The 13579-nt window shown below is 42.1% G+C and overlaps 1 protein-coding gene across 1 annotated transcript; it reads right to left on the bottom strand.

The window, feature by feature from the left end:
* Positions 1 to 6461: 6461 nt before the first annotated feature.
* Positions 6462 to 13494, bottom strand: ddx27 (DEAD (Asp-Glu-Ala-Asp) box polypeptide 27). The gene is given in 22 exon segments (XM_029150132.3): positions 6462 to 6574; positions 6674 to 6733; positions 7008 to 7080; positions 7083 to 7103; positions 7173 to 7293; positions 7462 to 7553; positions 7634 to 7724; positions 7855 to 7961; positions 8040 to 8217; positions 8972 to 9053; positions 9392 to 9545; positions 9626 to 9767; positions 9839 to 9938; positions 10208 to 10358; positions 10531 to 10704; positions 10787 to 10892; positions 11298 to 11384; positions 11462 to 11514; positions 11791 to 11938; positions 12021 to 12080; positions 12785 to 12934; positions 13259 to 13494. Coding segments are annotated over 22 exon segments (2250 nt in total). The 5' UTR covers positions 13343 to 13494; the 3' UTR covers positions 6462 to 6558.
* Positions 13495 to 13579: the final 85 nt, after the last annotated feature.

The following is a 13579-nucleotide window of genomic DNA, read 5'->3' as shown; positions in this document are numbered from 1 at the left end:
ACCCTAACCCTAACCCCTAACCCCTAACCCCTAACCCCTAACCCTAACCCTAACCCTAACCCTAACCCTAACCATTCTCGGACCCACGCCTAATCATAACCACCCCCAGGTTTTTGCCTAACCCTAATTACTTCTAAGTTATTAATTTTTTATTTTTAGACCCAGACTACACCATAACCACCTTCAGAATCATGCCTATTATAACCATCCGATGATTCCACATCGCATTTTAAGCACCATCAAACCCATCTCCCAGAATAAAACCAAGATATTTATACAAAAAATGGGTATAAAACGCTTACAAATTGTAAGAAAGGGAACACAGATTTATAAATGTTTGATATGTGTGGATATAATTGCATAGGTTCATTTAATGTATCACCATAATGAAGATTATGTTCAGTTGTGTTTTTGCAGTCGTGAGGTCCATGACAGTTACGGTGTGGGATGCAGGTGATGCGGCCGGTGGATGTGGGCCTCCCGATACCCGCCTGGATGGAGAGTGCATCTGATCCCTCCATCCCTTCGGGATGGCGGGATCCAATCTTTTCTTTTCTAACCCTAACTGATCGAGTACTTCCAGGATGAGAATATGACACAGCCGCCGTTCGTCCTACCGTCGAGCTGGGAGCCTCCTTGCGACGCAATAAGCAAACACACACAGAAGCTGATCCGCCGGGACATCACCATTCTAAACCGTTACACACCGCTCTTTCAAAGAACGGACCTATTGACGGTGGAGGACAGGACAGCGATCTCAGCTCTGAAACATAATCCCAATATCATCATAAAACCAGCGGATAAAGGATCAAAAATTGTCATCATGGATTCACAACAATATGCACTGGAGGCACGGAGACAGTTGAACAACACAAAATACTACAAACCTATTGCCAACAGCATACAAAGCCAGACTCAGTCACGTGCTAGACATATTATACAAAGTTTGTATACAAACCACTTTATTTCTGCCAAGCAGAGAGACTTTCTCTTTGGACCGGATCCACCTCGCAATAGACTTTTTTACCTACTCCCCAAAATTCACAAGGACCCCTTACCTGGACAGTTCCACACATCATCCCTCCCGGCAGACCCATTGTGTCGGACTGCGACAGTGCCACATACAATATATCAAAGTATATTGATTTTTTCTTGGGCCCCCTTGCCTGCAGACATCCCAGTTTATTTGAAAGACACCTACCACTTTTTAAATAGGATACGGCCCATGATTTTGCCACACAATGTCATACTCTTCACCATTGACATTGATAGTTTATACACAAACATTAACACAGAGATGGGCTTGAGAGCGATACAGCGAGTGTTTGATCAATATCCGGACCCGAACAGACCAGATGTGGAATTGATGTCACTTCTGAAATATGTCTGAAAAACAATGATTTTGAATTTGATGGCCAGCAATACTTACAGGTGGAGGGTACAGCCATGGGTCACAGATATGCCCCTTCCTATGCAAACATTTTATGAGTGAGTGGGAACGGGAGGCACTACAGAAATGCCCATTGAAACCCACTTTTTATTTTCGATTTCTGGATGACATCATTGGAGCCTGGAGCCATGGACGGGAGAACTTTCAAACTTTTTTTGAAACCTTAAACAACCATCATCCCTCCATTAAATGCAAATATGACCTGCAATCCGATGAAATTAATTTTTAGACACTACAATATTCTTTGAATCCATTGATACAGACAATAAAAGATTACTGTCCCGGGTTACTTTAAACCCACAGATACTCATGCACTACTTCATAAGGCCAGTTATCATCCCAAGCACACGTTCAAAGGCATAATCAAATCACAGATCATCCGCTTTCATAGAATATCTTCCAGAGAGACAGACCTGAACCAGGCCATTTCCACACTGTTCTGCAGCCTCAGAACACGCGGCTACTCCAGGAGGTTTCTCAGGGCCATCAAAACAAACACACTGGCATCTATCAACAACCCCTCTCCGTCTCTCCCCTCTCCTCACCGACTGACTCCTTTGCTGCCTCCTCCTCCTCCCCACAGCCGGGAAGGCAGACCTCGAGATGGGAGACAAGACAGGAAGATGGAGAACCTCATCCCCCTGGTCACAACTTACTCTAAACCTTACCTTAATCTGCAGAGCCACTGGAAAGAAAACTTTCACACTACAATGACGGGCCACAGGTTATTCCACAACCACAAGATAATCTCAGCTTTTCGGAGAAACAAAAACCTGAGAGACCTGTTGACTCAAGCAAAGTTCTGCAGATACAAAAGTACAAGTGATGACGACACACATTGGGCCTTCAGGCAGGTAAAGTTTTTATTCAACAGACATAGCGGTGCTGGTGTAGCAGTCAATGGCAGATTCAACTTGAATAGCTTCAATCTGGTTTACTGCATTGTTTGTCAGACCTGTGGAAAGATGTATGTGGGTGAGACAGGAAAACACTTCTCACCAGATTGAAACAGCACATCCACAACATTCAAGTGGCAAAGCTGAATTCTCTCCTGGTCCAACACTTCCAGCTTCATCCCCTTCACAGCCTCACCATCTCAGGCATTCAAACCTGTGCTACATGGACAACTGGACAGAGGAGGAGACATGAGTCATTATGGATCAATAAATTACTGACCAGGACCCCTCTGGGACTAAACAGTTGAATTCCCAGGACGATGCACCAGGATATCTTGTCCAATTATAAACACAACACAATTAATTCTGGTTTACTTATCTATATAAACAAAATAATGAATTGGAGGATTAATAACATAACAACAACAACAACTATAGGTAGTAGCTACTATCATTTAGCTTGATTTAAATCTGTGAGGCTGGCGGTTTATTTTCAATTGTAACTATTCCTATCCTTATCTCCCTTTCTCTAATCTTAACCTGATAAAATTTTAGTTTTTCTTCCCCTACCGTCATCCAGGTTTCTTGCCTGACCCCAACTGCTTGAACTTTCTCCTCTCATCCTACTTTTTATTTATTACCTAATCCTAATTTTCTTATTTCTACTGTTACTGTACCCCCCTCCCCCTCATCTTCTCCTAACCCTAAGGACTCAGGTCTCTTGCCTGACCCCAACCCCTTGGCTCTTCAATTTAACCTACTCCCCTATCTCACTCCCTTACCTCTTGGTTGATTGATTTCATCAGCTACTTACGTCCCGTTCCTCACTCGTCCTGACTGGGACCTTTGGAGTGAGAGGAGGCCCAACTAATGGAGGGTCACGATGCTGGGGTGCCACCTATGTCTAATATACCGTTGCTGATAATAAAACATCTTCTAGAAAGAAATATTCTCCTGATTATGTTTATTACAACCGGCTAAGATGAGACCAGCACTTATTTCTTTGCCTGATTATATTATGAACTTTTTGAATTTATTATCATGAGAATAAAACTTCTATATGCATTCTGGCTGGCATGATCTACAGTATAATACGCCATTATGCATTTAATTGAATAATATTTATTGTTTGTATTCTGTGTGTTTGTGTGTGTATATATTTATATGTGTGTGGGTGTGTGTGTGGATGTGCACACACAACAGAACAATCATTATAGGGATCTAGAATGATTCTGTATGCATGAATAATAATACTAAAACTTTGACTATGTATTATAACGCTACTTATTTATTTATTTATTCACTTATATTTGAAAATACATGCATGAATAGCACAATAGGACCTTAGGTGTATGGGAGGAATACCCCCCTTCCCCCCCCCCTTAATAATCTACTCTAATTTATTCTTCACTTGCATGAACTTTATACTTACCTGATGTTGGCACTTGTCCTCTTATTGTCATTTGTTCTGCATGAAAAAGGAAAAAAGATATACAAATATGAATATTATTACAATTTTGATATTAATTCACAAGACAGGAACTGCAGGCACTTTATAATACTTCAGCACTTACCGACCTAGGTGGCAGCCGGAGCCAGAAGGCCTCAATCCAGGGGTGGACCACCTCCTCCTCCTCCTCCTCCTCCTCCTCCTCCTTCTTCTCCTCCCTCTCTGCCGTCATCACATTGCTCCATCCTAGATAAAAAGAAAGAGAAAAAAATACAAAGGTTTACTCACCGGACAACAAGCTAACAGGAACATCTTAACATAAATAAACAGGAAATTTATCAGACAAACTGCAATATCAACCCCTGTATGCCAGTGCGCCCTAATCCACCTTTTGTGGACTATTTAAATTGATTTAACCCTAACCTAACCCCGTCCACGTCCATGCTTCACCCACTCCTCGGGTGCGTCACTCATACACACCCCATCCACCTTCTCCTCCACGCTCTCTTGTTTTTTGGTCTGCTGGTCCTTCTATTTCTCCTTCACCCTCTCCTGTTCCTTGTTGCTTTGATGTCCTTGCTTTTTCTCCTTCACCCTCTCCTACTCCTTCTTTTTCTTCTTCTTCCTCAATCTCTTGTGCTTCCGCTGGTACTTGGTGCTCTGACATTTTTCCTTTTTTTCTCCTTCTCCTTATCCTACTCCTTCTTTTTCTCCTTCTTCGTCCTCTCTCTCTTCTGCTTACTCTGCTTCTCTGTGCTCTGACGTCTCTCCTTTTTCTCCTTACCCCTCTCCTACCCCCCTTTTTCTTCTTCCTCGCCCTCCTCTGCTTACTCTGGTACTTGTTGCTCTGCTGTCCTTCCCTTTTCTCCTTCACCCTCTCCTGTTCCTAGTTCCTTTGATGTCCTTCCCTTTTCTCCTTCACCCTCTCCTACTCCTTCTTCTTCTTCCTCCCCCTCCTCTGCTTACTCTTGTCTTTGTTGCTATGATGCCCCTCCTTTTTCTCCTTTACCCTCTCCTGTGACGGAGAGAGTGAAGGTGCTCATCCAGCAGCTCACCTCCCCGGAGAGGTAAGGAAGACAGTGATGAGGAGGGGGCTGCTCTGGGAAGACTCTACTGTGGGACACTGTTTCTTACAGTAAAACCAGTCTTGGATTTGACCCCAGGGCACCGTTTTTTTAGTTTTATTTCTATATGACAAGTTTAAATGTTCATTGCAACTTTGAGAACTAGCTTTTGCGTCTGGCTGGGTGGTTCTCAGGTCCCATGTAGCGTCTGGCACTGGAGCCAGTTTTTATTGTTTTTTATATTTTAGCATGGCGGTTGGATGGACCTTTCTTTCACCCTGAAGGCTGAGTTCAGCGCCTGGCAGGGCCGTCGATCCCCCCCATGCAAGTTGCCCTAGCGTCTGGCAGGGTAGCTATCATGTTTCCTCCAAAGCGATAGAAGGTCAGCTCAGTCACAGTGGCACTGGGGACACATGTCGTCTCCCACTGAAGCTCCTCGGTGGCAGATGACTGCAGTGTCATGTGTTATGGAGGGGACACATGGCTGTCTGCAGTCCTTATCCTGCTCCACACTACAGAGAGCAGTTACTGATTGCTACTGACCATTACGTCTGTCTGTCCAGTGGACAAAAGGTGAGTACAAGATTTGGATTGGTTGACAGTTTAAAAGGAAATAGTTGAATAGGAATACATATATTTTTATTATGTTAAATTTTATGTGAGATTAAATATGAATGAGCTTTTTATTACATGCAGGCTTAAATGAGGAGAGAAGGTTGGAGGCCAACACCAAACCAGAATCAGCTCCTGCTGAATGTAAACATTAATTGATTATGTTTATGTTAATTGATTCATTTGCTCTTGTGGTCTTATTAGTCCAACAATTGATTTTAAATAGATTAGTTGAGTAAAAAATAATGATGTTTGTATTACATTGAAATTTAAAGTGATCCTACAAATTAATCATTTTTCTTCACATTCAGCTTTATAGGGAGAAGGAGACGAGGAAACCAGGAGATGAGCAACGGTAAATTCAACTACAATGTTGTTCAAGTATTTCTCTGACCTATTTACTCACTCTGTATTCTAATACTTTCACTTTACCAGAGACAACCAATCTGTACCAAGAGCCTGCATTCCAAGCAGCCCGGACCCAAGCTGTCAAACCGATCGCAGGAACCACAGCTGCACAATTATGTCAGTAAGAATGACATGTCGTAGCTTCTTCGTAGTCTGTACTTTACTTCATGTGCTCCTGAAGCCAATGTTTTCATTTTGGTTGTGACAGGTGCAGCTGTGGAGGCTGGAGAACTGTGACAACAGAGACCATAGGTCTAACCACATAGAGAAAGTGTCTTTATCACTGCTTTCCCTGTGCTGCTGGGTTTGGGGGGACTCTTCGCAGGACCAGTGGGGTTGGCCTCCATCTGTAAACAGAAGACGGTCAAGACAAGTCGTTGTCATAAATAATTTGAAACCAATTAAATTTTTGTTTGAATCAGTTGAATTTTTTAATAATCCATTTCATTGTGGTATTCATCAGCTGCAGCTCAGACAGAATTGTATCTATAAATAATAAGATAAATGAAACGAAACAATAATTTTAATTAACTCTTTTTTGGGATTCATAAACTCTTCTGCTCTTGATAAAAGAAAAGATGTCTTGTTTACTGAAACTTTATTTAAAATTTGTTACAAGCAAAACAGTAAAATAAGACAAAAAGACAAGAATGTGAGGAATTCATCGTGTCCAGGTCACTACTTCTTCTTAAACCTGACAGAGAGAACAGAGGCTGTCAGACAGAGCACAATGGCTTTACTTTGGTCTTGTTCATTTGACCAGGGAAAACAGGAACAGACAGGTCAAACTCACCTAGATCCACCTGAGCGTTTCCTGTCCAAACCAAGCTGCTTCCTGTCTGCAAATGATGGTCTGTAAACAAGAGGTGAGACAGGTAAAATCAGAAAGACACAAATAGCTGTTGTCCCTTGGACACTTCAGGGAGTTCTGTGCAGAACAGATAATTGTTTGTAGAGATGTGTAGTAGATAATTTTTCTAGAGGTTTGCCTAGGCAAAGATACTTGGACTTAACAAGGCACATGATGGAGACGGTCAACAAAACAGTCACAAGAATCTCAGAAGAACAGAAACAGCAATTTTTGATTTCTTGAATCAATATAAACATGTGCAGGTGTAGTGACTCACCCAGCTCTGTAGTGTTTCAGAGCCTTGCTGCTTGTGTTAGTCAGCTCTTTATCAAAAACAGACTTCCTGCCTCTTTTCCAGTCTTCCGATTAGCTGCTGCACAGACATACACCGACTTAGTGTCATTTGCATCATTGGTACTCATTGACGTATAAGGCTGCATACCACTACTCGGTCCATTGTCCTCTGGCATTGCTCTTGCTCTCTTATGTCGTCTCTCTCTCTTTGCTGCTCGCTCTGCAAACATTTGGGCCTTCAAGAGCTCAAACTGAGCACGCTCCTCAGACTAATTCAACAAGAACACACAATATTAAAAGAAAATAAAGATTTAATAATTGTTCCCTTTATAAACCACCAATTTAGATTGAGTTTCCTTCCTTCAGTCTTTTCTCACATGTAGTTGGTGATACCTGTTTCACTCATGGCTAAAAATCAGTTGGAGAAGGATTGTTACCGTCAGCTCCTTCTTTCTGCCATCCTTCATGAACTTTGCCCTTTTCTTCTTCCCTCTCAAAGCCAGATCAAAGTCCTGTAGAGCCTTAGAAACTAATAAAGAGGAGGATTACTAAGCACTGCAGCATGACAATTAGCATCATCAGCAGAGCTTTGTATGGAATAGTACTCACTGCGATTCTGTTTTCTCTCCTGCTGAGTTTGAAACCAAACTCTCTGTGACTGAGAGTCCACCCCATCAAGACGCTTCTGAGCCACACTCAACTACACACACAAAAAAAATGAACTCATGTTTGCTGTATTACAAAGGTTTACATTCATTACACTCATCTATTATAAACAACTCCAAGGTAAATAAACCATTACTTATTCACTAATAGTCAATTATATGTACCTTGGCCTCAGATATGGCCAGCTCCTTCTCCTCTCTCTCCAATGTCATCACAGCTTCAACATCTTTTTCCAGTTTAGAGATAAGGTCTCTGAACTTCAGGATCACCTCTGAAACAGACAAACATAGGTCACCTGTCACAGCTCACCTGTGGAAAACTATAACTGATACAAATCGATAGTGTGTACCTGGTGGCAGGACTCGAGCCTTTACACTGGTTTTGGCCGACTTCACCACCTCCTTCAAGATCTTCCTCTCAGATTCTCCAACCAGAGACACAGAACGGCCGGAGCGGCAGGCTCTTGCTGTGCGGCCAACGCGATGGACATAGTGTTTGACTGTAGAGGGCATCGTAAAGTTGATTACCTATAGACAGGTAAGAGCGACAGTGGTTAATTGTTTTATTAACAAAATGCACTTATCTGAAGTCAGGTCACAGTCGTAGCAGGTTCTGCAACTGTATACACCTGAGGGATCCCAAGGCATCCCCAGGTCAAATGAGATAAAACAAATAACCTGTGGCATATTCTAGGTTTTATGCCACCTAACACATGAACCATTCTCCATTAAATTTGAAGGCGCAGCAGTACTACCTAATTCCTCCCTCTGTGCTACGGCACTCTTTTTTTTAATTTTAAATTAAATAAATACATTTTAAATTAAATAAATATTTTAAATTTTAAATGCTTGCTGTATGTGGGATTTGTTGGGTTTAGTTGTGCGAGGTTTTAAACCTTACTTTGTAAAGTGCCTTGAAATAACTTTGTTGTGATTTGGCGCTATATAAATAAAATTGAATTGAATTGAATTCTTTGTTTCTATTCACAGTCTTTGTATTTCCCCATACCTCGATCATGTGATAGACTAAATGTCATCAACAGGCCCACTCACATACTGTGTTGATTACTCTGAGGAAGAATTCACACATCAAACTACTCTGGCTTCAAATGGCCAGAGCCTCCTTTCTGCAGTGAAGTTGTATAGGCTAACAATGATAGAAACAAGCTTTACAATAAAACTGAGTTTGGTTCTTGGAGCTATGGCCATAAGGTCTGTGGCACCTGTCATGGTAGCAACCCCTGTCACCAGTGGTGGCCAGTGCGAAGGTTGCGACTCTCACCGTTTTGACTCCGTCAATGTCAAGTCCTCTGGCTGCCACATCGGTCGCCACCAAGACATCAATCTGTTCATCTTTAAAACGCCTGCAGGAAATAAAGACCATAAATCCAAAATTGAACAGGACAAGCATGCATTGCAACCAAGTCTTTTGTTGGTGCGGTTGAGGTTCATCTGTCTCTGATTTTGTTTGAAGCCTCTACAGCAGGGGGGTCAAAGTGATGCCAACAAGGGCTGCTGCCTGCTGGTTTTTCACTTCTCCCTGCCCCAGCTCCTACTGATTACCTTGACAATGTGTGTTCAGTCAATGACAAGCTGGAAAAGCCAACTGACACACCTGATCAAGGCGATCAGCAGAGATAGCTGGGACACCGGCCCTCTCAACACATGTGCTCTACAGTCTCTGATTCTGTTTTGAGTGTACCTGAGGTTCTCCAGTCTCTGGTTCTGGCTCAGTTCTCCGTGTAGTTCACCAACTTTAAGGCCCATTAAACCCAGCAGTATGTGCAGTCTGTGTGCCTGCTTTCTTGTCTGAGTGAACAACATCACATGATCTTGAAAGGTCCGAGTCAGCAGAGCTAGCAGAACACAAGGTAACAGTTTTACTAAAAGTGCAGCAGTTTTTGGTTGTACTACTAAGAGTTGCATAAGGACCTACCAGCTACCACAGCCTCCCGATCACCTTCTCTGTTTGGTCGAATTCTGACAAACTCCTGACGCAGGAAGGGGGCAACATCAGTATTGCTATTAATGAAAATCCTGACTGGTTGCTTCAGCGACACAGCAGCCAGGTCCTTTACCTGGAGATGATCACATCCCATGACTCACACTGACACATTTGGAGATGCAGTCACATGACCAACACACTTACCTCTTCTGTCATGGTGGCTGAGAACAACATGGTTTGTCTGTTGTAAGAACACAGTCTAATGATTTCCTTCATCTGTTCCTCAAAGTACTCGTCCAACATCCTGAACAGAACCACACAGCTCATTTCCTACATCCTCCTTTGTTGTTTGTTTGGTGAAAACTTTCATTGACACACAAGAGTTTAATAATAAATTAAATATGATAGAATGAAGTAGCTTTATAAAAAGGATTTCAACCTGTATAATGCCAAAGTAGTAGTTATGATAGTTTGTAGAACTAGAACCAAGCCAAACTTACTACCTGTTACCTAGCTGGTTGAAAAAGGATATGGTGAGTATTTCACCTTTTGACCGGCAGGGTTAGGGTTTACCTATCGGCCTCATCCAGAATCAGGATCTCAATGCGAGACAGCTCGAAGCTTGGTGTGTTGTGTAGGTGATCGATCAGACGACCAGGTGTAGCAATCAGAACGTCAGGACCTGCCCTCAAAGCTGCTTCCTGTGACTTCAAATCCAGCCCACCTAAAAGACAGCCAAAAAATGTCACCTAAAGACTGAACGGAACCCAGACTCCAACATCCAGATCTAAAAATCAGACTGAATCCAGGATTCACTTTACTGTGTAAAAAGTATTTACACTGCTTTGTGTCTAACAAACAGTGAAAGAAGACAGAATTTTCAAAGGCAGTCGTACCAACAGCCAGGCAGGTTGTGACTGAAGTAAACTGAGCAAGTTGTCGAGCCACAGAGTGAACCTGGATCCCCAGCTCTCTGGTGGGAACAAGAACCAGGACACGAGTCACCTGGGAGGTCCTAGGTTTATAAACCAAACGCTCCAGCACTGGCAGCATGAAGGCTGCAGTCTTCCCTAAGGAGAGAAAATTAATTTATCCACTACTGTAAGACCAGAGCCAGTTTGATTAATACTGTTCCCAGTATACAAGTGTTACCTGTTCCAGTAGCAGCACAGGCACACAGGTCTCTGCCCAACAGACCCATAGGAACACAGGCCTTCTGTATGGGAGTTGGCTGCTTGAAGCCCAGAGCTGTGATGGCCTGCAAGAACAAGTGTCACAAATACCAATAAAAGCTGGGTCAGGAATACGACTAACCCGAACCTGTTTTATCATGAGGCGTCTTTCCAGTCCACCTGGCACCACAATAGACAGAACCATAAGCTAAGACTTTGATGTACTCTAAATGTTGGACTGGACAGTAAACCCAGGTAAGTAGGCTGAGCTCGGGACACTTCACGAATCTACTTAAGTGGTCCCCCCTGTTCCCCCATTAATGTGAAAAACTCTGTATGTGAACTTCTAGTATGTGTGAAAGGTCTTAAAGTAGAAAAGGATGTTCAGTTACCACAGCACACAACCTTTGGGACAAACACAACCTGGATGACTGGCAACCTTCACAGCCAACTCTAGTCATTGTTGTGCTAATTTAATAATGATGATTTACCTTCAGGATGGGTCTAGACAGGTTCATGTCATGGAACGTCAACTGATCATTGTACTGAGATGCGTCCTCATAAAAAGCTTCTACAACCTGGACACAAAAACAGTGGTTACCATGATAAAGAGGTAAACAGATTAACCTATGACATCACAAATGCTCTTCCTGACCTCCTCCTCCACCTTCCTCTTCCTCCCCCGTCGTCCTTTTTCTCGGAGAGTGTCTGACAGAAAAACAGATCACTTTAAAAAAAAAAAAAAATTACAAATTATGAAATCACATTAATTTAGTTGTGAGCTATATTTTCAACTATATTGGCCAGATTCGTTTGTGTACTTCCTCTTCAATTCAATTCAATTTTATTTACATAGCGCCAAATCACAACAAAGTTATCTCAAGGCACTTTACAAAGTAAGGTTTAAGACCTCACACAACTAAACACAACAAATCCCACATACAGCAAGCATTTAAGCTTGCACTGAGCTTCTCCTGAACTCACCCACTTTAGTAAGAACCTGTTCATCATTTGAGTCAAATTCTTGCTCTTCATCCTCTTCATTACTTTCATCATCACCATCAGCAGCAGGTTTCAAATCAACATCCTCCTGGTTCTTCTCTGCAGATCCTTCACCAGCTTTGCCCTGTTCCTACAACACAAACCACATCGCACTCAAGAAGGTAAAGAAAAGTTCAAAACTAGAACTATAGCAGACAGGAAGTAGAACCCACCTCAGTTTTCCTCTTCTTTCTGATTTTTTCTATTTTCTGGTCCAGTGTTGTCAGGGTTCTCTGGAATCACAGAACATACCCAGCACCTGACCACAGCTGAATCACACCACTAACTGCTTCTGTTGCTCAGAACCTCTCTCTTGAATAATTCCTCCAGATAATGTCAATGACACCAACAGTGTCTATTAAATCCAGATGGAAAACATTGAGTTACCACAAAAGATGTATTACGTACAGATGAATTTCTAAGATCATCTGTGAGGTGACAAAGGGTTTTAGATCGACTGAGTGTACAACATTTGTTGACTTTCTTAAATAATACAAATAGAATGGGAGATTATCATCACGTTTACACTGTGACACACAGATTGTAGTCAAAAATCATACAGCCTTTGACATGACGGAGTTGTGATTTTCCACTAAGACTGATTTTTGTTAAGGGACGAGAAAAACACACACAAACTACCTGCTGGGGTTCAAAATGTTTAAGTGTGGTTTCTCAGTGCCTGTCTGGGGAAAGTGAAGGAAAAAAACATGGTTGGAAACCCGGTTTATTAGGGGTAAAACCAAAAATGTACCCATAGCAAAGTCAACATAGGTTCAGCTAAAAGATTGTGAAACTCATAACTAAACATGTGCATGTGCAAGTAGAATTGATAGGCTTTCAAGTGGGTCTGAGAAATCTTCTAAACCTGTTTGTACAGCTGAATTTAACAACCAAATTTATGTATTAACATTGTTCATGTTTTTGCTACAGGTCGTACCTTGTTCTTGAGCTGTTTGAGGACATCGGCCATCAACCAGTCACTATCATCATCCAGTATGTCTCTCTCTCCAAATTCAAAGGCACAATTAAAGTCTTTTGATGCTGAATTCTTGAGCTTCTTCTTCCTGTTGAGAATGACCTTCTCCTCCTGAAACATAATATGAACAGTTTAAATAAAAAGACACAAACTACAAATAGTTCACACAATCTTGATCCCACCTCACACACTGAACTGTTTTAAACTAAACTTCTTACCCACAACAGTTTATTTCGCAGATGTAAGAAATTAAAAAAAAAAAAACATTAAATGCAGCCACTTTAATTTCAGGCACACACACACAAAGTCTAAACCGGTCTAAACCGTAAAATGCTCATGTGTTTGTTTGCACAAGTGACATAATCAAAGAATCTGACTGAACTTCAATATGAGATGAAATTTGTGAGAATCCCGTATGTGCCCAAACCGACTAACCTCCTGATCGGACTCACTGTCCGGTTCCTCCGGGCTCTGGTCATCATCCTGCATCGTTCGGATCAAACCAAGCTGTTCAAACATGATGGACTCGGAAACTGCGCGGAAACAGTAGACTGTAAAGAAAGTCTGGAGCGAATGTCCAAGAATTCAAAACTGGGCCTGGTCGGCTCTGTAGAAGCTAAACTTTACGTTAGTCGCCGACGCACGTGTATTGACGGAAACAGGAAATAAATGAGTTTTAGTTCCGGTTCTTTTTTCCTTATAAATTCCAGCAGGACAGATGCAGCTTCGGCGCTTTGCCCCCGCTTACTGGTTGTT

The sequence above is a fragment of the Betta splendens genome, chromosome 5, assembly GCF_900634795.4.
Source record: "Betta splendens chromosome 5, fBetSpl5.4, whole genome shotgun sequence".
Classification (NCBI taxonomy): Eukaryota; Metazoa; Chordata; class Actinopteri; order Anabantiformes; family Osphronemidae; genus Betta; species Betta splendens.
Note: the sequence above shows the minus strand (reverse complement) of the source record. Positions and strands in the feature narration are given on the sequence as shown.